Raw genomic sequence first — 26,728 nt, 5'->3', positions numbered from 1 at the left:
ACAAAAATTGAAGAAATAATAACAATTAACCATTATGTTTTAAACACCCCAAGGCCTCTAAAACATTACTCCTATACACTTTTGGAGAGGAGGGGGGTCCCTATCTTTAGGTTGGGATTTTTCTTTAATAAATAAATCACTGTATAAACTCATTCTGCAGTTCTTAACACTTCAACTGAAGCAGTACGGCCAACAATGAGGCATTCTCAAAGTTGTTAAAACAAAGTTACGTACAGGACAAGTAAAAGTGGGTACTCCTTCGCTTCATCCAAATCTATCGGGACGATTAACTCCAGGCGAAGTGCTGCAAAATAAATCAGTGTTCAGCATTCAGTCCAGAGGAGATTTTGGTGGTGAAGAGTCAGAATGAATTTTTATATGCAATGCATGCACATCTATCCCTCAGACTACATCAAAGCTCTGTGCGCTGCAAGGTCAACACATCATTTATTGGTTAATAAAAGAAATGGAAGAAGAACTCAGACTTTAGAGGTCAAGGCAGGTAGCACAAAGTCTGATTTAGCTGGTATTTGAAAAGATTTACATTCATTTTAGCTTTAGTAGATCCTTTAAATGGTACCACTTAATTCAGTTGACAATCAAAGACAGCATGACTTGAGTCACCTGAGTGGACATAGTGCATGGAAGTTTTCTCTTTTTTCTATATAATATCATAATGTGTTATGAGATCATCAAAGTTTAATTTGATAAATAGAATAGAATAGATTAAAATAGAATAGAATAGCCTTTTATTGTTATTGTACATGTACAACAAAATTGTGGGTGCTCCACGTCAACCATGCAGAAATAAAGTATAAGTGGTAAGACAGCAGGAATAAATAACAAACAACAGAAAAAAATATACAAACTAAAGGAAGATATGTAAAAAAAATAGAAATGCACACACTGGAGAACAAAGTGCTTGGAAGTAGTGCAAAGGACTTGGTTTGAATAGAGTCTGTGTGTGAATGGCCTGAGTGATCAGGGCTACTCAGACCATCACTCAGATTATTGGAGTGGGTGGGCAGGTGTGGTGTGTGGGGGTGGTGGTGTTTGTTACCAGTCCGAATGGCCCAGGGGAAGAAGCTGTTTATAAAACCTGAGGTGTGGGGACTGAATGACCTGAGGCCCCAACCAGAGGGCAGTGTGTTAAACAGGTGGTGGGCGGGGTATGAGAGGTCTCCTATAATCACCCTAAGATGGGAGACAATGATTTTTTGGCCAATGTAATTACTCTCTGTGCAGCCTTCATGTTCACAGTTCTGGCCAAACACCCAGGCAGTAGGACAGCACTCTCCCCACTCAGGAGTGGTAGAAGGCCAGCAGCAGCTTCTGGTCCAGGCTATTCTTCCTCAGGACATAGAGGAAGTGCAGCAGCTGCCAGACCTTCTTTGTTGTTGTTGTGGATTTAAGGTAAAATTAGCTGAGATATGGGTGCCCAGAAACCTGAAGGTGGAGACAGATTCCACTCATTCTCCATTTAAAATGAGAGGGGAGTGGACCTGTCTTTGGCTCCTGAGTTCTTTTGTTTTAAGGAGGTTCAGCTTCAGGTTATTTTCTGAGCACCAGCAGGACAAATTCTCTACTTCTGCCTTATAAACTGGCCAAACCACAGTGGTGTCATCGGCATAGCTGACGATGACATTGGTTGGGTGGGTTGGTGTGCAGTCATAGGTCTACAGGCCGCACAGTAGGAGGCTGAGAATGGAGCAGTGCGGGGGTTCCGGTGCTGAATCACAGTAGGGGGTAGAGATGGGGACCAAATTGGTGTTGGAATTATGGTCTTAAACCCTGAGCTGTAGTCCCACAAGAGAATCTTCACGTAGCTCTTCCTGATCTCCAAATGCATCTGTGCTCTGTGAAGGGTGATGGCATCCTCCACACTACATTTCAGGGCCATGCTGCTGATGTGGTTGCCTTTTGACTAAAAAACATATGACCTCATTGACTATGACCTCAGAAATGACAAAAAACATTGACAGTTCTTTTGATGTCAACTTTTCAGCGTCTCATGCTAATGCTTTTTTTTTTTTAATCTTTGTTTTTCATGCTCCTCCTCTTTGTGGTGAACTCCATTGTCTCTACCTTTCCTGTTCCAGCCCACTTTTCTATCAATCAGCATTCAAGCTATACACAGCATCATCCACATCAAACTATCTACACAACAGACACAATTACAGTACCATCACATTGAACAAAAAGATATTTTCTCTGTCATTTAAAAAATAAATAAATCCCGCCATAGTAACCTGTTCCAACAAGTTCAGGTACCTCTACAGATTATTCGAAGAAAAGGGGCAGCAGATTTAAAAGCCTTATTTCCTAATTATGTTCTGAGTCTGGGGACATATTGATTATGGATTTTACACATATATGTAAACAGAAGGAAAGAAGAAGGAACCAGCCCAAGCAAAGCTTTGTATTCTAAAAACCAATCAACTGGAATATTGTCGTGAAGTGATATCAACTGAAGTTGAAGTAAGGTGTGTAATACCAGTTTGTGCCGCAAGATGGTGTAGCTCTTCATTGTAGTATCCTAAATTGAACACCGGAGGAAGATAAAATATGATGAGGAGGCAGAGAAGGCACCTACACTTGTTAATGGGACAGCAAGCAACAGCTAAAACACCTGATAAGTGACCCTTATCACCACCATCACCAAGAGAATAATGCACCATAAACCAAATAAACCAAGCAAACAAAACAGGAGCAAAACAAGAAACACAGGAGTTCCATACCACTGTTGGAAACAGCTCTTGGAGTGTAAATGAATGAGTGTCAATGCTGAGTATGAAGCTAAACACATCACATTTCTTCCCAAATTAGAAGGACAAAAGCTGTTATTTGGTAATGCTTGCCGTGTTGCGATGCGAGTCATGTATCATGCATCACTAATTCTCTAATTTGACAGAGACTTTTAACATGGTTGCTAAGTTTCAGGCAAAACACTACACTTTTTTGTTCTTACTGCATGATACACTAAGATAGTCTGGTAAAACATTGTCCTCTGGTGGTGAACATTTTATTTAACGTTTGTAGAAGACAATCACAAAAATAGAGACTTAGGAATATTTTGATGGTAAGGAATTTGCAAAAATACTCATAAGAATTGTAACTTTTATGTAAATAATGAATAAATTCTTCTTTTGCCACTTTGCAGGCCAGTTATCCATCCATTCATTAATAGAATTCCTAAGCCAAAAAATTTCAAGCATTTCAGGCTTCCTCTCAATGGAGCATGTGTGGAACATCTGACCTTGGAGGGATCGAAGAGACATCCTTGTCTGATTTCTAAACTATCTCAACTGGCTCAAATTCTTGAAGTGGAGAACCGTCACCCTCAGACTGGCTCCACTACAGGCAGGCATATTGGTGGGCTTGAGGAGATCCTAGAAGTATTTCTTCCAGTAGGAAGCTATGCCATCAGGTCAACTCCCACTATATACAGTATATATACAGTGTGGATGAGGATGGGAAGTATTGTACAGCATTCTGGCACCTCCTTCAGGTAGTAGGTCCACAAGAAGGCTGGCCCTTGTGGCTCATATGGGCTCAGCCTGGCCCCATGGGCTAAGGCCCAACCACCAGCTTGAGCTCCTCCCCTGGGACTGGCTCCATTGTGGGACCACCAATCCTGTACCATACCTGTTCCATAAGGGTCTTCTGAATTACACTTAGTTTGGCTCTTCACTTAGAAACAATTTGCCTTGGAAGACTCTAGCATGGGCAAATTGCCCCCGCCAACATAGCTCACTAGAGTACACAAACCTCTTCACTTAAATAAGGTGGTAATTTGTGGAGGGGGACACAAGTAATAGAATACGTTTTCAGATTCTGGTGCAGTTATACTTTTATGTAATATCACTTGTATGGCAGCACATTAGCCAGAAAATATTTTTTATGCCACTTTTCTACATTGTGTTTATTTTTGATAACGTATTCTGATTTTCTGTGCCCATTCTTCCTTATTCTTGGGTCCCCTGTACCTCTACATTTAAAAAAAAAAAACCATCTCTGAGAAAGAAGAAGCAGTTCATGTGAAAAGTAAGCCTGTGATTTGTGACTATGTTTAGCTTTTTACGATGACAGGATTCCCATCTGACTCCGCTCAGAAGTCCTTAAATATGTATCATGTTGCCTCTAATAGTGAACACAGATTAGAGAAAGGAAGCCATATGGTGAGCCGTCCCTTCTAATTGATACAATATAGGGCTGTGCTTATGATTTCAGGGCTGTTTCATAATCACCAAACAAAGCTCTGCACCTGTTCACTCTGGTGTGTTTATCCTAAAAAGATCTTGACTACTGAGCTCATGGGGATGTAATTTGCTGGAAACTATCACAGTTATTGCTTTACATGCTGTTAAGGAAACGAGTTACAGTTACCCTACTTCTTCAGTGTCAAACAACTGAGTTTCCTGAACTTGGATTGAGCATTTCCAGAAGCTGAACTAGAAGAAGAAATTTGTTTTTCCCAATGTTGTTATTACTCATTAATCGTCATGGGAGAAAATGTTAGAGTGTAGTGGTGATAAGAAATGTCTACTCATGCATACACGGATAATGAAAAACCAAACAAAAGCTCAAAGATGAATCTGAACAAATCGTTATTACAAATCCCAACTTTTGCACATCATTAGAGAGGAATAAAGTTTCTTACCAAAGTTGTTGATTTGTACAGTTCTTCTTTCCCACTTGGGTATTGTCCTGTTTATCAGTACATTTCTTAATTCTCTGTTATTTTCCAGGATCTTGTGCTCTGCTGGGTGACAGCACAAGAAGAATTACTATTAGTTACAAGAAAGCAGCAAATATAACTTCTATTAAAGAAAACTCTGAAAGTGTATTTTATTCCATTGTTGTGTGTGCCTGCTAATTACTAGGAAAAAGAAACTGAACACTTAAAGAGTACCTCATTTAAAATCTTATTGACACTGATAATTATGCCAAGAACAAGAAAATCAGCAATATGTCCTCCAGTTCCCTTCATGTATTTAGATGAAGAATGTTGTTGTTTATATAATCTTACAGTGTTTCTAATTACACTGAAACAAGCACATTTTCTTTCCTGACATCTAATTGTGACCAGTTTGTCAGCTTAGTAAAGAATAATTTTTAATATAATATCAGCAGACATACAATCCTTGAGTCCGTCTGTCAAAATTACTGTTTAAAACATTACAATACCCTATTTCATCTTTATTCCATATTCTGCACTCTTAAGTAACATACAGTTGTTGTCCTCACACATGCAAGTGACCAATCATGTTGTTTTGATGTCTTAGAGCTGTGACGTCTTGGAAAAAGATGATTCTCATTTTTTTGGATTATTGCTTCTTGAATTGATCCTGCCAGTTCCATGTAGAACTTTCTACTGTCAGTATACATTATTGAATATTTCTTAATCTGCCTGTGTTTGCATTTGAGTCAGTAGTTGAAGTTTGCCTTCATGCTATCTGGTAAAAACATAAAGTAAAAAGGCCTTCAGAAGTCACAATGGGTAAAATAAAGAGCAACAAATAGTTCCATTTCATCTGGAAAGACTGCGATTTGTGTCCCTTGCAGAGCGAAAAGTCAGCATTAACTCATTATTTTTTTACTCAATTTTTTTCTACCCGTTTAGTGATCTTTAATGACCAAAACTTCTATGTACGATTTAGCCAAGAAAACTGTTTTGGAAATAGTTAGACTTGCTTATATAAAAATATTAAGGATCTGTGGATACATAACTTCTTTTCACGGCATATCTACATCATTTCATGACACACTCACTTTAGATAAATCTGTTTGACATTATTTTTCTACAGTTTCTAAGATTCTGTTTAGTACTGAGTAATTTCCCAGTCTTTTTCAAAGTCGCAAAGCTATGACATCACAATGACATGACTGGACAGTTGGAATGTGAAATGATAATACCAACTCTCAATCTGGAAGTCTATAGTAGCAGAAGAAGTTGATCATTCCCCAGAGGCTGTTCTGAGTGCCTCTGATTAATACTCAACAAAATTTCAAGCACTTAACTCTTCACCTAATTGCATCTTCATGCCCATTTTACAGGCTTACGTAAACCTGCTGAATGATGATTTAATGACTTAATCTCACAGACTTAATCTACAAACGTGTGCTGACCGATTAATGCACTTTTTAGACAGGCAAGGTGTACTGACAGTGGAAAAAATCAATCTGTGCTCCCATATAAATCTAATGGGTGAAAGTCTAAATAGTAGATTCGTTCAAGTGAATCTGTGCAGGACAACTTACTATTCATATCATGTAGTTTGTGGAGAGTTGTTTGGGGTATTCCAGGTCCTGTAGAAATGTTTAAATATCAGTTAGTTCTTCACTGTGTTTTATTCTCAATGTTGTGTTTTCCTTAGAAGGACATTGAAAGGACATTGGTAAGAAAGAAGAAAGTGAACACTAGAAAGAATGATAGAATAGCAAATGAGATACAGATATAAAAACAGGCCTCAAAGGCATTTATCTTACTCCTATAACTGTCATGGTCCCTGGGTCTTTGACCCAGCACAGTGAACCTAATGAGTTTTGTTATCTCTATTTCTAGTTCTTGGTGTCTGGTTGGATTTTTGCTTGTTCTTTTTGGTGTCTAGTCTGTCCTTGTCTCGTTTCTGTATCTTGTCCTCCTGTGGAAGTCAGTTATGTCTCCATGTTTGTTTACCTTATGTCTTCCCAGTCTTGCCCCCGTGTCTGACTCGTCACTTAGATTCTGTTCAGCTGCACTTCCAGGTGTGTCCACTCTGCCCTAATATCTTTCTGTGTACATATTGGCCGTCTCCCTTTGTTCTTTGTCACATTCTTCCTCGTGTTGTGCGTAGTCTCTGTCAGTCTGCTTTGGCTTGTACTTACTACCCAGCTCCATATTTGTTTTTGCTTTTTTCTTTGCCTTTTTTAACAGTGGAAAAAAAAAGCTGTGATTTTGAGTTTAATCTGTCTGCTGACTCCTGCATCTGGGTCCGCTCTCTGCCCCACAACAGTCCTTGACAATAACTTAATTATCTTAAGGATAATTTCAATATTATTTAGGCTATTACAAGAGATTGTGCACTGAACACTCAATCAAACATAACTTCGGTCAGGACACTGGTTTATTTGACTTCTCCATGGACTCCCTCCAGAAACCAACCAGACAAACCATTCAGTGAGTGCTGAGCAGAAATCTATGGGAAAATTCCAAAGATGCAATGCAACGATGACAGATATCCTGCATCTGCCTTAGAAAATCCAACCAATGGTCCAAAATGGAAAGATATGAGCCAATCATGCTGGTTGTCAGATGCATCCATAGAGCCTCATGACCAGGGATTAAAGTAGGATTTGGCAGGTTGGGGAACCCTAAGATGAGGTGTAGCAGAGCGGCATGGGGAAAATAATTATTTAGATGTATACTTAGTCACATAATAATTTGCGTAACCTCCAGTAGATTTCTTTGTGCACAGGTTGACCTGTGCTTCTACTCCAAAAATTAAAAACAACCAGATATAAGCATTTATAATGTCAAAGACTTGAACATCAGTTCAAGTCTTTGACACTATAAGGCTAGTATAAAAGGTAGAATTTGGTGAATCTAACCAGGATCATTATCTTAAATATAAATTTCTGCTACACTTGACGTACAAAGTAACATTGCCCATAAACATCACAGCCTCCTTCATACATTTCACTAGCAGACACATTTTGTGACAAACTGCATAGCTTGTCTCTGCGCAGATTCTCAGTCATCCAGATCAGTGTTTCCTAAGGAGCTTGAGATACTGGACTTCTTTAAATTTCTTGAAGATATTTCCCCTTTCATTCGAGAAGCCTCTTCGGTTCTTAAACTAGAGAGAGAGTTTCAGGTATTTAAACCTTAGTGGAGGTTAAGACAAAAGCTGCTTCATTCCAAGGACAAAGGTCCCAAACACAAGCTAAGCCACATAGTGTATGCTGTGAAGTACAGTGGGGAGTGCTCAGACCTCTACATGGGAGAAACCAAACATCCACTCCATAAATGCATGGCACAACATAGAAAAGCCACCTTGATAGGATAAGACTCAGCTATTCATCTGCATCTAAAGGATAAAGGTCACTTTTTTCAAAGATCCCAATGTTCAGATTTTGGACTGAGAAGACAGATGGTTTGAAAGAGGAGTTAAAGAACCCATGTCCACTATAAACAATCATCTTTGGATAGAGGGTATGGCTTAAGACACCAACTGTCTGCCACCTACAATGCGTTTCTGAGATCCATTCCCAAGTGCCTCAACCCCCACTCACATCTTGCTTCAGTCGAGTCCAGTCACTTCCTTTCCAAGCTACTTAGACTGCACAGATTATCATGAGTTTTTGCTAGAGAAATGTAAAAATTGGTAGATATTTGCAATACTTGTTGAGCTATTTGGAAAGTTGTATGACTAGCTAGAGGCTGAGCACTGCAACTACAACTTTCATCAGGGATGAGAAGGGAAAAAAGAGACTAGATTTCATTATTTTCTTAATAAAAATCAGGTATCTCCATGCTTTCAGTCTGCAAAATATAAAAAATTAAGTCACTGACCAGTAATATTGTTAACTGAAGGTGCTGGAATGCCGTTGTGAACAGTTCTGGCCAACTTTGACGACCTCTCAATATTTTAGCAAAGTTGAAGTGTAGCTTTTTTTTTCCTGTTCTTGGTTTGTGTGCATAATGTGCAATAATGAGGTGTATGTCCTATGGAATAAGAAATATGCATGAATAGTAGTGCTCATTGTGAAATGAGTAGATATGCTGAACATGACACACTTTGGAACTCTGTAATGTGCTCAAAATGTGCAAATAAAAAGTAAAAGTAAAATTTAGAGATATTTTTTCCTGTATATTGGAACACATGATTATTGTTATTATTTGGAATTTACCACTCATTGTAGAGTTTTTGTTATTCAGTTCAACACAGAACCTAATGGTCTCTTTCACTTAGATAAGAATGACTCTGCAGGCACTGCCAATATGACTTTTGAGTAGCAAAAATTGCTTCCAGAAAAGATTTGGCTCCATTTTTATTTTACTAACTTTTGTTGTCACCATGCTGTTAGTTTAATCAAGACTGTCCAGTCACCTTCACCTTTATTGAAGCCTCTGCCCACATTATTTCATCTTTCATATCATATAATTTTTTGAAAAAACCTTCTTTTCATTAGTCCTTAAAAGCATAAAATTAATTTCAGGAAAGCTAAACTTCATTTTTTCCCCACTTTGGAGCCAAAATGGCAACTAGAAGAACAGTAAAGATACATTGTGAAGTCACACAGATTCAGCTGCTCAGATATTGTAACCTTGATATAAAGCACTTGGTTATGGTGTTACTGCTACATGCACTACCTCTGCAGTTGAGAAGAACATGCTGATAGTTGGGACTGAGCACAGCATCATAGTAGGAGCATGCTGATTTGAAAAGGGAGCAGGTTAGGCATTCTTTATGAAGTGGATCCACACTGGAGACCCTGTTTGAAGAGAACAACATAGCTGAGTGAGAACAAAACAAGTCTAGTATAGATTATTTATATTTTTGAATTATAATCGGTCTTTTTAGCTGCAGATAAAAGATAAAATGGGGAAAAGTAAGACGTGATAATTTAATGAAATGGACTTTCATTCAACTGTTTTAATGTATGACATCAAATTCTTACACACAAAGAGAAATGACATATTTTCATCATGTTTCTTACACTGATATTATTCACTAGCTTATAAATCATTATCTCACTGGTCTGTCCTGCTATACATTAGTTTATGGACCCCCAGAGTGCAGAATAAAATCTGTTCATCACAAAGCTAGATTACTGCTACTGCCATGCTTTCATAACAGTGAATCAACTAGAATTCTGGAGATCTGGGTACAAAAATACAAAAGAAAATGTTGCATCATCTTTGGTTTGATGCGGAGGATGAGAAAGCTACACTTTCCTATCTGTACATTCACCAAGCACTTTATAAGGATCACTATACAGATGCTGCCTGGACTGTTGACATGGATCATGTTTGGTTCATGGATTCATGCTGTTTGAAACTGACATACCATCTGCGGCCCAGCAGAAATCATCAGACCAGGCTAAAGTTTTCACTCTAAAGCTCTCCACTTCAGCTTCACATTTGTTTTTGTAGCTGACAAGAGTGAAAGATAACATGATCTTTTGCTGTTGTAGCCCTTTAACCTCAACTTTGGATGTGTTGTTCAGTTTGAACTGCTTTTTTGCTCACCACAGTAGTAACGGGTAATAATATGACTATGCTTCTGTAGTCTATTGTAGCTTTTCTGTCCGTTCCAACCAGTCTGGCCATTCTCCTTCAACCTCTTATAAACGAGACATTCCTATTTTGGATCTTCTGCTCCCTGTATATTTGTGCCAGCAGGCTCAGTAAACTCTTTTAGGCCTAACTGTTGTGGTAGAAATCCCAGGAAATCAGCTTTTTTCAAAAATACACATGAGTAGCCCAGTTGACACCAACAATAATGCTGCACTCAAAGTACCTGAGATCCATTCTGACTTTGATTTGAAATATAACCAAAACTCATCACCTGTACTGTATCTACAGACCTGTCTCCATTGCATTGCTGATACTTATTGGATGACCAGATATTTGCAGGTGCTTTGGTGTTGTCTAGAGCTATCAGCTCAGCATGCAGACTCTTATTTCTTTAATTCATATGCAAGCCACAGTGAAAAATGCCAGTTTTGGTTTTGCACAGGGTTACACCGGATCACATGGCATCCAAAAGATTCCCACTAGATTTAACCTGCCTGGTGTCCAATGCAATAGTTTTTGGTTAATTGTACAAAGGCCGATCCAACAAAACTGTGCTTCAGTTTTGTTTTTTTCTTTTAATACCACAGGCTCTTTGGAAACACAGAAAAAAAGACAAGTGTTGAAGTGTCAAACACTGCCGTTTTTCTAATGTCCATTTGAGAGTGGCTTCAACAGTTAGTCTCCATACACTCCCATCTTAAACTGAACTTTACAGCAAAAACAGACGAGTTTACAGCCAAGTACAAAAAGGTTTCTATTGATTGCCTCCCTTCATAACAACTTTACAGTGGATGAAAGTCAGACAGCTGTAGATGATTGCTGTGTGAATGGCTTCACGTTTGCTGAATGTTATCATGGAGTCTTATCACAGAGTTCAAAAACCAGTGGGTGATGTCATTGCCTGTGTCTTAATTAATCTGCTATGAATTTTGTAAACTAAGTTTTAGTAAGAAACCAATTAAAGGTATTTCCACAACATCATATAGTTCCTTCATGTGTGATGGTGTCTTCATGAGAAAACTGAGTAATTGATGAGGTACCTGTACAAGTGACGTTGAGTAGCTCCTGTCTCTGTACTCAGGTAATAACTGAAAGACATAAACTTAATCAGCTGCAAAGAATTATCATAGTGTAAATCTTACAGTGTCAGTAACTCATGCTTACACAGAGTTTGTGCCCTCGTCATAGGCCAGAATTTGAGAGACTTCCCAGCTTCCCGAGGTCAGGTGTCGCATGTTTACCTCTTGACCGTCAGACTGAGAAGAGTAAGAAAGAACACAACAGAACAGAGAAACTATGTTAGCATGACCTCAATTGCACTCGGTGTACCTAAAGGTGTTAACTTTTCTACCTAATCCTTATATTCAATCTCAGACTTTTACTTTGCTTATTATCTCTGCAGGAAGATGTATTAATCTGGCACACAGTATCCATTGCTTCCAGTGCATCTACCATATAAAACTGTGCTTAATTTTTTCAAGTAAATGTATTCTTTAGCATCTGGTGTTTCAGGAAATGCAGTTAGGATGTAATTTAAAATGATGAGACTTCAAAATGGAATCATATGACCTGCGTGAATAATTGGAAGCCCTTTCCTGTGGGCATGACAGATAAGGGAACAAAAATAAAAAAGCACACCAACATAAAACTTTTAACTGGAAACATTGAAAACACCTGACTAAATGTATTCATTTCATTAAAAGTTTTACTTGGTTGGAGATCATAGTGATATGGTTGAATGTCCCGCTGCCACCGTGCTTTAAGGGCATGGTGATGAATAATGTTGTGCAATCCTTGGAAAACACTGGCTCCTCCTTCTAGGAAAACAAAAAAAAAAAAAAAAAAAAGGATGATGTCATTACGAAGAAAATAACTGGAGCATCGTTTCACTTTCATTAGTTTCATTTCAAATAGAATGACAGCATTAGATGGAAACCTTGATTTTTTGTTTCTTACATTTTATTGGTCAAAAAACTTTGTAGCTCAGTTTTTGTCATCTTACAAAAAATGATTATAAGAGAATCGGTCAATATAGCAACCTTATCATTTTTTGTGTCCCCATTGATCTGCCATATTTCCATTCACTTTATTTATTTATTTATTTATATAGCGCCAAATCACAACAACAGTTACCTCAAGGAGCTTTATATTGTAAGGTAAACACTCTTCAGTAACACAGAGAAAAGTCCAAGAATCAGATAAATCCCTATGGACAAGTGTTCTGGCAACAGTGGGAAGGAAAAACTCCCTTTCACAGGAAGAAACCTTTGGCAGAACCAGGCCTGGAGAGGAGCAGCCGTCTGCAGTGACCAATTTGGAGGTTCTAAGTAAGATCCGTGCAGTGCAATAAGTTTAGATATTTATTCCTTTCTTTTACTATTTATTCAAATGAGCAATGTATCACTGCTAAAAGGTTAATTTTTATTGTGACAAAAGAGGAGAGCAGAAAATCTAGTTTCTGTACTAGTGGAATGTATCCACTCCTACGGTGATGTCAGCAAAGTCAGCTAGCAAGATAGCAGCCCAACCTTTACATTCTGGAAGTATTTGTCAGGGTGACAAGAAATTATTATACATACAGTGTGTGAATGTGTGTGTGAATGGGTGGATGACTGGATGGCTGGATGTGTAAAGCGCTTTGGGGTCCTTAGGGACTAGTAAAGCGCCATACAAATACAGGGCATTTACCATTTACCATATCTGTCAGCTGCTACTTCATATTTTAAAGAACCACATAGAAGCTAAGCACAACCCTAGCTGCTCTTTCTACAGGTCAGAAAGAGCGACTGTTAGCTCTTTGCTGAGGTCTCAATCCAAGGGAAATGAATGAGGTTATCACTCGTTACTGGGTGGAGAAAATGCCTCTAATCTTTGCAAGCTAAATACAAAGCATTGTTAGCTGATATATGTATAGACTGTATATATAATCAGCTATATATAGCTGATTATTTTTTAAGCACAATTATCTTGTGATGTCAAAACGTTAGTATTAAAATATATGTGTCCCATAACATAAAATTAAGAGTAAGTAGTATCTTAAAAGCATTTCTTACAAACAAAATGAAGAAAAAAAACTATTTAGGATGTCAGTGACTAAAGCTCTCACCTGACGATCCAGCCACTTGTCCGATGTCATCACGTGTTTCTGAATTGAAAAGATAAATCAGGTTATAAAACCTCTATATATTTACTATATTTTTGAAGATTAAGGAATTATCAATGATAATTAGGTTTCTAACCTTTGTACAGATGTCTTGTGTTACATCACACAGTGAAAGAATAGACATGTTTTGAGCTCGATTGACCCAGCGCACACTCAGTCTCTCTTTTGTCACCCACTTCACCATGGTAATGTAGAACTCACTAGGGAAGACAAGCAAATGGTGTCTAAAACAAGCCCGAATCATCAAAATTTTAGTGTTTATGTCCAAAAAATGGGTAAAGTCATACCTTTTCTCAAAACTGTCAGGAGGTTTCAGTTCAGTTGTGAGAGCGCTGCCATCCAGAGTGATGACATAGAGTCTGACAGACGGATTGATTTGGCACATCTGAAGTGAAGACACCATAACTTTATCATTACATTCAGGAGCCTAATCAAATCTGATGTAAAAACCCACAATACACTGCACACAATGAAAGGATCAGAGTCAACACTGAGTGATTGTTTGCTATTTTTATATGCTTTCATTCATGCCAATAGGACTTCACAAGGGAATACAATGAGAATATTAAAAAGGTAGACAACAAGCTCTGCTGCATACTGTGCAGCCCCTTGGGCATGTCAGTTGTTTCCCTTCACTTAAGCATCCTTCAAAAATGGAGCTCATTAGTCTATATGACAAAGGAAATCTCAAAAATACAAAGCAACACATCACAAAGATGACAGTAATTTGTCGTAATTCATGGCTTCTCCAATCCTTCACTTTCTGTTCTTGTGGAGATAAAATTGTTTTTTGGAAAAACTCTATCCTGTTCTGTTGATCACATTTGCCACATAGAGGTAAAACATGATAGAGCAGTAATTTGATGAAATAAGCACATCTGAAAACTAGCAAGAGTAATGTTTTTTTATACTTTATAGTTTATGTAACCAGTGGCAATCAAAATATTTAGACATGCTTACCAACTGTCTTTTATCTTAAGGTCCCTTCAGCCAAAACCCCAAACCCTCAACAACAACTTTAATGTTTTTAGCTGAGGTGGCCTTGTTATAATTTTGTGTTTAGCAATTCTAAGTCATAGTTAACCATTTTAACCATCCATCCATCCATCCATCCATCCATCCATCCATCCATTTTTTAAGCACTTATCCTGTCAGGGGCTGGGTCTGTGACCCAGCGTTTTGAGTTTATTTTGGATTTTTGATTTTCTTATGTTAGATTGCATTAATGCAAACTTCTTGTGTTGTTATTTCGTTAGGGTTTAGTTAAGTGTTATTCTAGTCTATGTTTCATCAATGTCTCAGTCTTCATGAGTCTTTTCCTGTTTGTCATGTGTGAGCTCCTTGTCTATGCAGGTTCCCATTGTGTTTCCTTCTCCCTCTCGTCTCCCTTATCTGTTGCCCATGTTCTTCTCCCTGTGTTCCTTTCCGTTCCCCGAGTCTGCCATGTAATTCATGTCTGTGTGTTCCACGTCCTATTGTCAAGTTTGGTTGTCATGTCTGTGTCTCTCTATGTTTCCTGTTTTCATTTGAAAAGGTCTAGTGTTTCCGTGTTCAGTGTGTTAGTTTTACTTTTAACTGGTGTCATTATCATTTGTGTCAGCTGTGTCTCCCTAGCTGTTTCCGCTTCTCTCATTACCCTTCTGTGTATTTAAGTCCTCTATCTCCCTCTGTTCTTTGTTGGGTTGTCTGTTGTCTCCACGTCAAGTCATGTCACAGAGTTTTATTTCTACTGCTCAGGTTCATGTTTCCTATGTACCTGTTCAGTTTGATTCAGTTCCGTCTCTCCCTATTCTGCTTTCGGTTTCACTGTACAAACACCCCGGCTATTCCGGCCATAAAATATCAAGTTGGAAGGTGGGTGTAGCTTAGCCCTTCCTCTCATAGGGTAAGAGGTAGTATAATGTCTGTTGTAGTTGCCAATTTCTCACAGTAGTGAACTATATCCTATCATATTTGTTACATTAATTTCACTTGTTAATCTGTTTGCAGCTGTTAATGACCAATATATATTACTTTAGATACCTACTTTATTTGTTCCTTTAGCAGTGAAACCATTAGCAAACCATACTTATAGCAAAATTTGCATATGCAACTGTACCAATGCCGGTTTACCTTCAAGCATACAACATCTACCTCTAAACTGTTCAAGCACTCACAAAAATCCCCTCTGTCAAATTCTAATTTTATATCCCATTTAGGAGATTTGCTTTAATACTTTGAGCACCACAACTGCTCAGGTGTTTTCAAAAAAAGTGTGGCTTCAGTTAAAATATGCCTGATCGCAACTTTAACCCTGCACATTAAAAACTTATACTTTGGATTTGTTCAAATGTGATGCTAAGGAGTTCTGACTAATGATTCATTAAATCAGGAATGCAAACATTTTTATTGTGAGCTGCTTAGCTTTCAGCTCAAATGACCTGTTTGTACAGAAACGTACACTCCCAAAATCCAACAGACCACACAGGCTGCGTAATGGCTCGTTTTTCTCTTAAATTATATGCCTATAAACACAAACCATAGCATTATCATCGATTGTGGACTGAGTTACGATACAATTCTTGAGACAGACAACTTTAATACTGCATCTCCAATGTGCATCTCTGGGGCATAGTTTTGGCCTTGTTGTTCACACATTGAGGCTGGTCAGGAAAATCTAGCATAGGCCAGGGTGCAGTGTGGAACAGTTTGTCACTATTAATAATGTGCCCATAAAGGACTCCCACTGGGGTGTGCTTTTTACCATGTATTCACTCACAGAGGAGACACCCACACAAATTTATCCCAGAGTGACTGACCCAGAGGTATAACTGTCAGACTGCTGAGCAGCATCACTGCTCCCAAAGACAAAATGAATGAGAAGCCAATTAAATCTCTGCTTCATTTAGTCCCATAATATTTCACCTCTGACCTCTCTCAAGGATGTAAGCAACAAAATGTCAATGTAGTTTTTTTTTTATTCACTGGATGGGCAATTCTAAGATCAGGAGCAGTGCTTCATTAACAAGACATCTTCCTTCCATTCCTCCCCATCTGTGGTCAGGTCTAAACCAACAAATGAGGTTGCCCTCCACCTTATGACCCTCATTCTGACAGTTTTCCTCAACCAATCTCCCATCTAAAAGGCATTTGATACGCTAAACATCCACATCAAGAGATGGGAGGTGTGTTAACTTGCCTTGCTGAAGCGTATCATGCTCGTTTCCCTCCCAGTGCCACAGATCCCTGCAGCCATCCCTCTTCAAAGGGAGCAAGTCAGCGCAAGCATGAATTAAACAACAAAAGGATTCGCTAACCTTTATGGATCAGCTTAAGGAGAGAGCCAGTAGTTGTATTACTGATCGCACCGGTTTGATACAATATAGCTGCAATAAAGTAACACTATCCTCTTTTCAGGTTATAGTGGAGTCAGCCGGTTATACACTGTAAAATGTAATATTGTGTTTAATTAAAAATATTAAATAGGCTGAACTCAGTTTTTATCAATTTGTTATTAGAACTCAATTTAAATAAGTTACCAGTACTTTTTATGCAAAAACGCTGATAAACTCCATTTATTTGAGTTGTCTTAACTTAGAAAAACTAAGTAAGCTGGAAGTTTTGCTTCTCAGTGCGGAAGGATGAAAGATGTGTTTTGAAAATGCCACGTGACTACAGTCCTCCTCCCTCTCGGATCAGTCTGCATGTTCACGGTGCATTTTTTATGGAATATGTTGAGCAAACCTGGAGAAGCGTCAGCTCAAGCTATTATTGTTGTCATTGCTGTGGATCTTTACCTGATACACTGACTTGGTGAGTAAATGTTTACTCTTATTCAAACTGATTTGTGGCTTCTCTTAGTTTAGCACCAGGTTTAAAATCTTGCTAGCTAGTTAGTGTTAGCCTAGCGTTGCTGCTGCCGCTGGGCTCATGTTACTTAAAAATTAACACCACAGCCTTAAAAACCTACATAAAACTATGTGGTGAAATTTTCTGTTGATTGTTTGAAATAAATAAGTGAGATAAGAGCCCAGACAAAATTCTTCGGGAGGTGCAGCCGTTAGGGGTGGGGTAGGTGTGGGATGTGGGGGTGGATAACAGAGCTCTCCGAAACGTGGAAGCACTTTTGCAAATATGTGATATTTTGATAAATTAAGTAGATATTTGAGCATTACACAGCTACATTCTCGCCTGAAAATATCTTAAAAGGTTATTTTGTGGCCCAGAAAGGGTAGTCTGGGGAAAAGGAGGATCGCATTTGTCGGCCACGGTTGTCGGAGCCTGTGCGTACTTGTAAGCGCGGCAATGGCGGAGGAGCGCCGCTGAAAAACTTATTACTTTTTCTGGGTCACAAAATAAACTTTTAAGATATTTTCAGGCGAGAATGTAGCTGTGTAAAGCTCAAATATCCGCTCGATTTATCAAGACATCACATATTTGCAAAAATGCTCCGACGTTTTCGGAGACGTCTATTTTTTTTTCATGCTTTGTGGCAGCTTTAGAACATCTGTGGCATCTATTAATGTCAAATCTAGCCTTTATTTAACAACATAAGCAAACTCTATGTTACAATGATTGCACAGCCATTAAGGATCAAATCAGTTTCTGAAAAATGTTCTGTTTTTTCTCCCTCTGCTTGCTTCTTACTGTCTTTGAGGCCGATCGGGACCAGCACTCCTGCTGTTGGACAGAAAGACATCAACTCAGTGGTAAGTGTTTTGGTTTTCCAATATATTAGCAACTGTCGGTGACATTTATATTAATCAGGCTGAACTTTAATCATACTTTAGATCAGCCTGTTTTACTTATTGTTTTATTTGTGCTTTGGTTTGGGGAAGTTGTTTCTTTACTGATCTTTTCCTGTCTTCTGTTATTAGACTTGAGATATGACTGCACTGTGCTGTTGCTGGTGACTCCAGTTAATTCTACAAGACATGCTGTGTAAGTAAACAAACAACAACAGTTTAGTCTGCATTTCTTGAAAGATCACATCCCCCAAACTTAGTTTAGAGGGTCTACACTGTATATAGTGAAGTCTGCAAGTTTTCTAACAGCAAAATTTGTTTTGTGCCCAAAATCATTTTGCACATCATTAGAATGAAAGTTATTGGCCATGTTTGCATAGCCCTTTTAAAATGATGCTTTCATGACATTATTGTATGCTGGGTGGTGGTCACTATGCAGACTGACAATTGGGACATTGAATGTCACCTCCGGTGGGAGGGAGCCTGAGATCGTCTAAATTGGAGTCTGTTTTATACCAAATGCAGAAAAAAATGTTTTAAGAAAGCAATTAAGTTCATGTTCCAAAAATATGACTATTTGCTTGCAGGACACCAGGAGAGATGAGTCCTCCGTCACAGATGGTGTGGTCAGTGAAGATGGTCGCCTGCAGGTTCAAGCTCATTGCATCTCCAACCCACATCCACTGCCAGTGTACTTAAGGGAAGTTAAAGACTTTCTTCTGCACCTACATTTGGATCACCTCGATCCATGACAGTCATTCAGGCAGTAATGCCTGGACTGGAAACAAGCCATCCTTAAAATAATACAACATTCCAGCTCATGTGTTGGAATGCAAAACAAATGTGTTGTTTAAATTAGAGACTGCACTTGTGACAGAACAATAAATATTTTATTCTGATTATATAAGTAATGTAAGTACAAAACAAACTGTGGTAGGCCTAAACTTATTTTCAGAATAATTACATCTGAGACTTTGTTTCATTGTAAGATTATAACAGTGATGGCAATATAATTGTTTGTTGTTCAGCAGAACAGTGTCCAGTATGTTGGCTGTTGTACTTTGTGTTTGAAAATAAAAGTTGGGCTCATTTTAACATCATTACAAAAATTGTTGTTAATTATTTTTAATCATATTCATGTTACCACAAATTGTTTTTTTTCATTTAGTTGAGCTTAACATTTTTGTCAGTAGGTAAACAATTAGTATTGTACAGTCAGAAATATCAAGTTATTGTTAATACTGCAGACTTGCAATGTATAAGTTGTCCTAACAGTCATCTTAAGTAAGCTTTACTTAGTTTTTTGAGGCAACGAGTTTCATATAATTTTTGAGTTCTGGGAACTAACAAGGCTGTACAGTGTACTCAAAATGAGTAAGTTGCCCTAACTTGGTCATCTTACGTAAACTTGATCCAATTTTTTTGAGTTCTGGGAACAAATGAGCTTGTACAGAGTACTCAAAGTAAATAAGTTGACCTAACTTAGTCATTTTTAGCTAAGCTTTACTCAATTTTTTTGAGGCAACGAGTTTCCATAATTTTTTTGAGTTCTGGGAACTAATTAGATTTTACAGTGTACAGTACCAACTACTCTAAATGGATGTTATTTTGCGTGGATGTGTCTTTTAAACAGCACATCTGAGCCTAGCATCAGAGCAGTGATGTCATACGTTTTTACTACCTTTAGTGTATACTTCAGTTTGACTTTTATGAGTCCCACCTTTGGATAAGGATACTCTTTCCCTCTAGGGTAAAGGGAGCCTGTGAAACGGGGGAGGAACATTGTAGGGACCAGGGAGTCGTTGATGGTGAGGTAAGCCAGTCTGGAGCCGTCTGGTGACCACCAGTGGGCCACCTGAGTGTGCAGCACCATCTCTGCAAAGACAAACCAAAATAAATCTGAAAGCCCAAGTCAAAAGAAATGGAAGTTTAATGAGTTATTTTTTTTTTTTAAATGTGACGTACACAATACTCAGATTTTTACATCAACTTTTTAAAATTAAATTAAAAGTAGTGAGACTTTAAACAAAGTAGTAGAGTATTACTGCATAAAAATAAAAAAAATATTATTTGCATTTATTTGGATACATTTACAATAAAACAACCTCAAATAATAAAACGCACAGATAATAGTCCTATCAGGTTGGTTTGAACTTAAACTGTAACTGTATCCAAGATCCGCTACAATAAAACACTCATTTTGGTCCTGATCTTTGGGCAGTTGAAGTCTGTATATGAAAAGAAGCTTATTTTTGTAAAAGATTACGTCATGATCCACCAGTGGCTGTCCTGGGGTGTGTTGCCTGCCTCCAGTGGTCACCTGATCTTCACAGACATGCACATGCACCTGTGGCTCATCACGGCTGATAAACACCAACCATACTTAAGGCCTAGTTGGAGTGGTGTGCCTCACTGGAGCATTGTACTTACTAGTGTTAGTGTAGCCCGGCTTAGTCTCTTGTTGATCTCCCTGTATTCCTGAGTGTTTCTCTGATGTCTATCTCACTCTCCCTTGTATAGACCTGAACCTGTCTTCCCTGGACCCTTCCCAGTTGAGCGTTCACTCTTCAGAGTGAGCACAGTGTTGGAGTGGACGGTGTGGAGTGCCTTGAGGCGACTTTTGTTGTGATTTGGCGCTATATAAATAAAATTGAATTGAATTGAATTGTGGAATCTGGATTTGGATTGTACATAGTGGAGTGTGAGCGTGTGTTCCCCCTTTCCCACCCCTGTACCTGCCCTTGGAATCCCTGGATCCCTCTTCTCCCCGGCCCACTGTATATATGTACATATCACTGGTGTTGTACATAAACCCACTTGTTTTATTGCACAGTTCAGAGTCCTGCCTTTTGAGTCCAGCGCCAGCATACGTGACAGATTGCAGAAGACTTAGGTTAGGGACTTCTAAAATCAGTTTGCTTCTGTTGTTACCTCATGTCAATCTCATCAGCAGTGATCTGAAGAACCTTTTGCCCATATAGAGGTTTCTTTTCACAGCTGCATATGTATTGTTACCACATCCATTTCTCCTATAATTTCTCCATGATGACCAATGAGCTTGAAATTCAGCGTCTTTTTACTGTTTTTGTTCTCCACCAGCTCCTGAAGGTAATATCTGTCTGTTCAGCACTTAAAAATAAATGTTTTAACAGACATTTTATGTAAAACATCAGCAAAGAGCTACACAATGAAACTCTGAAAAGTCTAACACTATAAAGCTTAAAAGTGGCAGAAGATCTGGACAGAAGTTCTCTGAAGGTCCTTTGAGTGAGTTGAACTAGTTATCACCAAATCTGTGGGCCTTTTCAAATTCTTTATTCTGTATTTAGTGGTGACTCGAACAAAATTGCATTGCTGATTGCAGGGGGATGATGAATACACAACTCAACAACATCAACAACAGGAAAATGTCTGACAATGTTTGTGGAACGTTTCATTCAGATTGGCCTGCTTGTTGATGAGGAGATATGGTACATACTTCTTATAATAGGATGTTAATATATGTTTAGGATTTAACATTAAGATAATAATAGAAAAAGAAAAGATAGTAGTACATTAAGTATAGTATAGCAGATTAAGATAAGATGGTGCAAATCAAACAAAAACAATGTAGTCCATAAAAAATTATCTTAGTGTTTGTACTTTCATTACAAAGATTTCTTGAAGAGGCATGCAGAATCTTACAGAATAGTAGCTGTGAACTAAAAAGCAGAAACTTTTCTGTGGCAGTTTGTGACCCTGCAGCCTCATACTTACCCTCATAGAGCCAGTCTGAGATGCCATTGAAGACAACCCCCTCCTCCCCAGATGATGTGAGCCTCCACGAGCTGCTCTGAACATCCATTTGGTAGTATATGTTGTTTTCAAATATGTACACCTGTGGAACAGAGGAAATAAAAAAGTTAATGTAGTAAGAAACAAACAAAAGAGAGAAGATACAATAATGTATGAAAGCAAGAGAAAGATAATGCCAGCTTGTATTTACGTCCCCAAGCTTGATTTATTTCATGTATATTAAGATGCATTGCTTTTTAGACATGTACTAGTTTTAAAATTATGGCACAATTTCTTTTTGGGCCAAGGTGATGGAACACCTCCACTGAACAAATAGGTAAAGGATCACTGCGACTGGTCCATTGATAAAAACACACTCAGAGAGTGGCTCATCTAACACAGATAAATATGCTGGGAGAGCTCATAAGTAATGAATACTACTTTGTCATTAGCACCATGACACACTGCTGCAGGGCTTCCTGGTGAACAGGTTCCACTGGGGGCAGGTATAAATACTGAGGAAACGAGATAAATATGCTATCGAATGCTTAATTACCTTCCTTGTCTGCACTGGAGAAAATAATGGACTGATTATTCGGTGCATGATGCACTGCACGTTGGAGGCATTACTCACACAGAGAGCTCCGGTCGCCCAACAAGATGTCTTTCAGCAACAGCTTGATTAGTGAAACTGACTTCTCCTCACAATAATTGTTTGGTTTAAGGGTAGTTTGTCTGTTCTCTCAAGTCACAAACAATCTTTATTCAGGGTTTTGTTTTGTTTTTTGTTTTTTTCCCCTGCTGAGCAAAGAAAATTTGATATGTGGCATAAATTACAGCAACGATAAAGCAAAATTATGTAGATTGCAAATTAAACATTGATTTTCACCTTTGTGCATGCATAAAAGCCTGGGCTCCATCTCATTCTGTTCACAGATCTTTCAGTTCTTTTGCTGATCACTTTCTCCACTGATTACATCATCGTGTGATGTATAAAATATCAAAAACTAGTTTATATTCTGGTCCTGATGGTTTAGGATTTGAATGCCTAATAACTAGATTCGAGTTTGGGGTTTCTGTATTCCAGTATTTGGAGCTTGGGCTATTATTTTTTGAGGGTGAATTCTTGTGTTGATTATATTTTGGACCTTTGCCCTAATCTTATGTCTTAACCCTGTAAAACCTAATTCATGAAATAAGAAGAAAATCTACAGTTAAGCCCATAATTATTCATACCCCTGCCAAATTTTGACTTAAAGTTACTGTCGCGGGGTCCTCTCTTAAACAAACAAATGCAGGCGTAGTCGGGAAGCATTCAGTGTGGATAGTTTATTCTGCCGGCCTCCCAGGTGCACAAAAGGTTATTTACAAGGAAAATAGAAAACTAACTTAATTCAACACAAAACAAACATCTATATACAAAACACAGTCTGCATGTTACCCTCTCTGTAACATCTCACCACTCCTCAGGTAGGCCCTGACAGCCTCTTTTATACCCCATTGCCCCTCCCACTAAGCATAATAGTCATCTCTTTATTATTTCTTTTCCCAAACATTCCTTTTCCCACAGCTTATTTCCTGCTGTATTCCTACAATACATTTATATGTATATACAGACATTTATGGCCAATTCCAGGCAACCTACAGTGTTACACAATAAAAAAAACAAAAAACAAAAATAATGCAGTTCACGTGACCTTTCAAGCGCGCGCGAACCCACTATTTGAACCCCGGAACACCATACCATCGGCTTGCATAACCACCCGTATAATCGGCGATCACAGCGAGTCTACGCGACCGGCTTTATTAAAGGTAAGCAGGGAAAATATGTTGGCCACACTCTGCGCCGCTCGAAATATACCTCTCACCCCTTTTGTTTATCTGCCCGGTCGACGAAACGACGCGCAGCCACGGTAATGGTAGAAACTAATGGTGGTGGTGCGTGTATGCGCCCAGATCAGCTGTCTGCGGCCCGGGACGGTGTAACTCCGTCACAGTTACTTTTATTCAACTAGCAAGTTATTTTGTGACTGGAAATGACACAGGCGTCTCCCAAAAGATAATAAGATGATGTACAAGACGCATCATTGTGGAAAAAAAAAATATTTCACAGCTTTTATTTACATTTGAGCAAAAAGTATCATGTCCAGAATTATTCATACCCTTCACAAACTGTCACAGTCTCTGGGAAAATCCAAAGTTCCATACCATTCCAAATAGTCAAAGCTGTTCTAAAGCATCCTAATTACCCTGATTAATTGGGAATAGCTGTTTTAATCAACTCAACAGGTGAAAAACAGCAGCTCTCTGCAGGTGCTCTGTGGACATTCATGGCTAAGACAAAGGAACTCAGTGAGGACCTGCGGCTGCGCATTGTGGCTGCTCACAAGTGAGGAAAGGGCTACAAGGCCATATCCAAATGTTTTCAAGTTCCAGTGGCTACAGTGCAAAGTATTATTAAAAAATACAAGATGTTCCGCACTGTGGAAAATCTCAGAGGACGTTGTCGGAAGCCAAAAGTGAAACCTGTGCTGGCCAGGAGAATAGTGAGAGAGGTGAAAAAGAATCCAAGGATCACCACCAAGGCCATTCTGGTGAATCTGGGCTCTGCTGGTGGCAATGTCTCAAGGCAGACAGTCCATCGGACACTGTTGGGTTCCACGGATGCAGACCAAGGAAAACGCCACTTCTCCAGGCACTTCTAAGGCATGCAAAAGCTCATTTGGCCTTTGCAAATGCTCATCTGGACAAAGAAGAAGATTTCTGGTCTTCAGTGTTATGGTCAGATGAAACAAAAATTTAATTGTTTGGTCACAATGATGTTGCCTTCATTTGGCGTAAAAAGAGGAGAAGCCTTCAACCCACAGAACACCATCCCCACTGTCAAACATGGTGGTGGGAACCTAATGCTTTGGGGGTGTTTTTCAGCCAATGGACCAGGGAACCTAATCACAGTAAACAGCACCATGAAAAAAGAGCAATACATGAAGATTCTCAACAACAACATCAGGCAGTCTGCAGAAAAACTTGGCCTTGGGAACCAGTGGACATTTCAGCACGACAATGACCCAAAACATACAGCAAACGTGGTGAAGAAATGGTTAGCAGACAACAACATTAACGTTTTGCAGTGGCCTAGCCAGAGTCCTGACTTGAATCCAATTGAGAATCTGTGGAGGGAGCTAAAGATCAGGGTGATGGCAAGAAAACCCTCCAACCTGAAAGATTTGGAGCTCATTGCTAAAGATGAATGGGCAAAAATGCCTGTGGAGACATGCAAAAAGCTGGTCTGCAATTATAGGAAGCGTTTGATTGCTGTAATAGCCAATAAAGGCTTTTCTATTGATTATTGAGAAGGGTATGAATAATTCTGGACATGATACTTTTTGCTAAAATATAAATAAAACCTGAGAAATATTTTTTCCACAATGATGCCTCTTTTACATCGTCTTATTATCTTTTGGGAGACACCTGTGTCATTTCTGGTCAAAAAAGAACTTGCTGGTTGAACAAAAGTAACTTTAAGTCAAAATTTGTCAGGGGTATGAATAATTATGGGCTTAACTGTACATCACTCTTGCCTCTCCAGTGTTCTTCTATATTATATTTTGTGTGAGTTTCCTTCTCTTTGTGTCCACTTCCTGCTTTGCTTTGATAGTTTGCTGCTGTCTCTCGTGTTTGACTTTTACTTTTCCCTGCTATTGTCTTATCTTCAACCATGCCTGCTTTCCTTCCAGATTCTCACTCAGTCCTCCTGAGTGTGTGTGTATAATGCTAACCTTCCCTTTAGTCCATGTCTTCATTTGTGTCCATCTGTGAAGCATCTGTGTCCTTCCCCTGGTGCTCGATGCTTTGCATCATTCACTGTGTGGGTTTGGATTTCTAGGTTTTTTTTTGTTTTGGTTTTTTTTAGTTCTGGACTGAATAGCTTTTATTGCATCTTTGAATCCACAAATATTAACAGTTTGACCCTCTGAGATCTATCTCATCATTAGTAATAATCATAACTATATACATTTGAAGGAGCTAAAATGGACTTTTTGGGAATAAATGTTAGTTTTTGATATAAATGAATAAATACAAAAATAAACACCAAAATACAAAATATTTTGATTGCACTGGGGCTAGACTTCACAGAGAAAAACGAGAAAAACAAGCCAATTACAGTGTTTTTTTTCCCTATAATAACTTATCAAAACTTTGACTTCATAATGATCTAAAAGCAACAATTCTAAATGGAGATGCTAAAAAAATCTTTTTCATTTCTGACTGAAAATGAATGACATTATGTTTGCGTTTCCTTTTTTAGCTTGACAATTGATTTGTGTCTCAATTATTTCTAAGTGCCTAAAGCCTAAAGCAATGTTAAGAAATTCATGATGGGATGGAATATAGCTCATTTTCATTCCTGGTGGTCACGGGAAAAGCTTAAACTTGTATATCAAATTACATTTCATATAGTTTGTGATTTCTGACTCTTCAAGGATGATTTATTAGGGCCCGAGCACAAAAGTGCGAAGGCCCTATTGTATCTGCTCTGTTTCTTCTTATTATTATTATTATTATTATTATTATTAGGGCCCGAGCACAAAAGTGCGAAGGCCCTATTGTATCTGCTCTGTTTCTTATTATTATTATTATTATTATTATTATTATTATTATTATTATTATTATTATTATTATTATTATTATTTCGGCAAATGAATCGGCCTTTTGAGGGCCTAAACATGCTCGAAAACTCATGAAATTTTGCACACGCGTCAGGTCTGGTGAAAATTTACGTAT

The 26,728-nt window shown here is 38.4% G+C and overlaps 1 protein-coding gene across 1 annotated transcript in view; it reads right to left on the bottom strand.

The window, feature by feature from the left end:
* The window catches only part of LOC116335007 (inactive dipeptidyl peptidase 10-like), a 46,540-nt gene that overhangs the window by 5,905 nt on the left and 13,907 nt on the right, over nt 1-26,728 (bottom strand). The window contains exons 3-14 of the mRNA XM_039599642.1: nt 21,926-22,046; nt 19,890-20,044; nt 13,733-13,830; nt 13,522-13,645; nt 13,389-13,427; nt 11,992-12,099; nt 11,447-11,538; nt 11,323-11,370; nt 9,356-9,477; nt 6,262-6,309; nt 4,661-4,759; nt 235-304 (exon numbers count right to left, since the gene is read on the bottom strand). Of these exons, the coding sequence (XP_039455576.1) occupies nt 235-304; nt 4,661-4,759; nt 6,262-6,309; nt 9,356-9,477; nt 11,323-11,370; nt 11,447-11,538; nt 11,992-12,099; nt 13,389-13,427; nt 13,522-13,645; nt 13,733-13,830; nt 19,890-20,044; nt 21,926-22,013 (1,091 nt within the window). The 5' untranslated portion in view covers nt 22,014-22,046. The remainder of the gene's footprint in view (nt 1-234; nt 305-4,660; nt 4,760-6,261; nt 6,310-9,355; nt 9,478-11,322; nt 11,371-11,446; nt 11,539-11,991; nt 12,100-13,388; nt 13,428-13,521; nt 13,646-13,732; nt 13,831-19,889; nt 20,045-21,925; nt 22,047-26,728) is intronic.

Source organism: Oreochromis aureus, linkage group 16, assembly GCF_013358895.1.
Source record: "Oreochromis aureus strain Israel breed Guangdong linkage group 16, ZZ_aureus, whole genome shotgun sequence".
NCBI lineage: Eukaryota > Metazoa > Chordata > Actinopteri > Cichliformes > Cichlidae > Oreochromis > Oreochromis aureus.
This window is presented reverse-complemented; position numbering and strand designations above follow the sequence as displayed.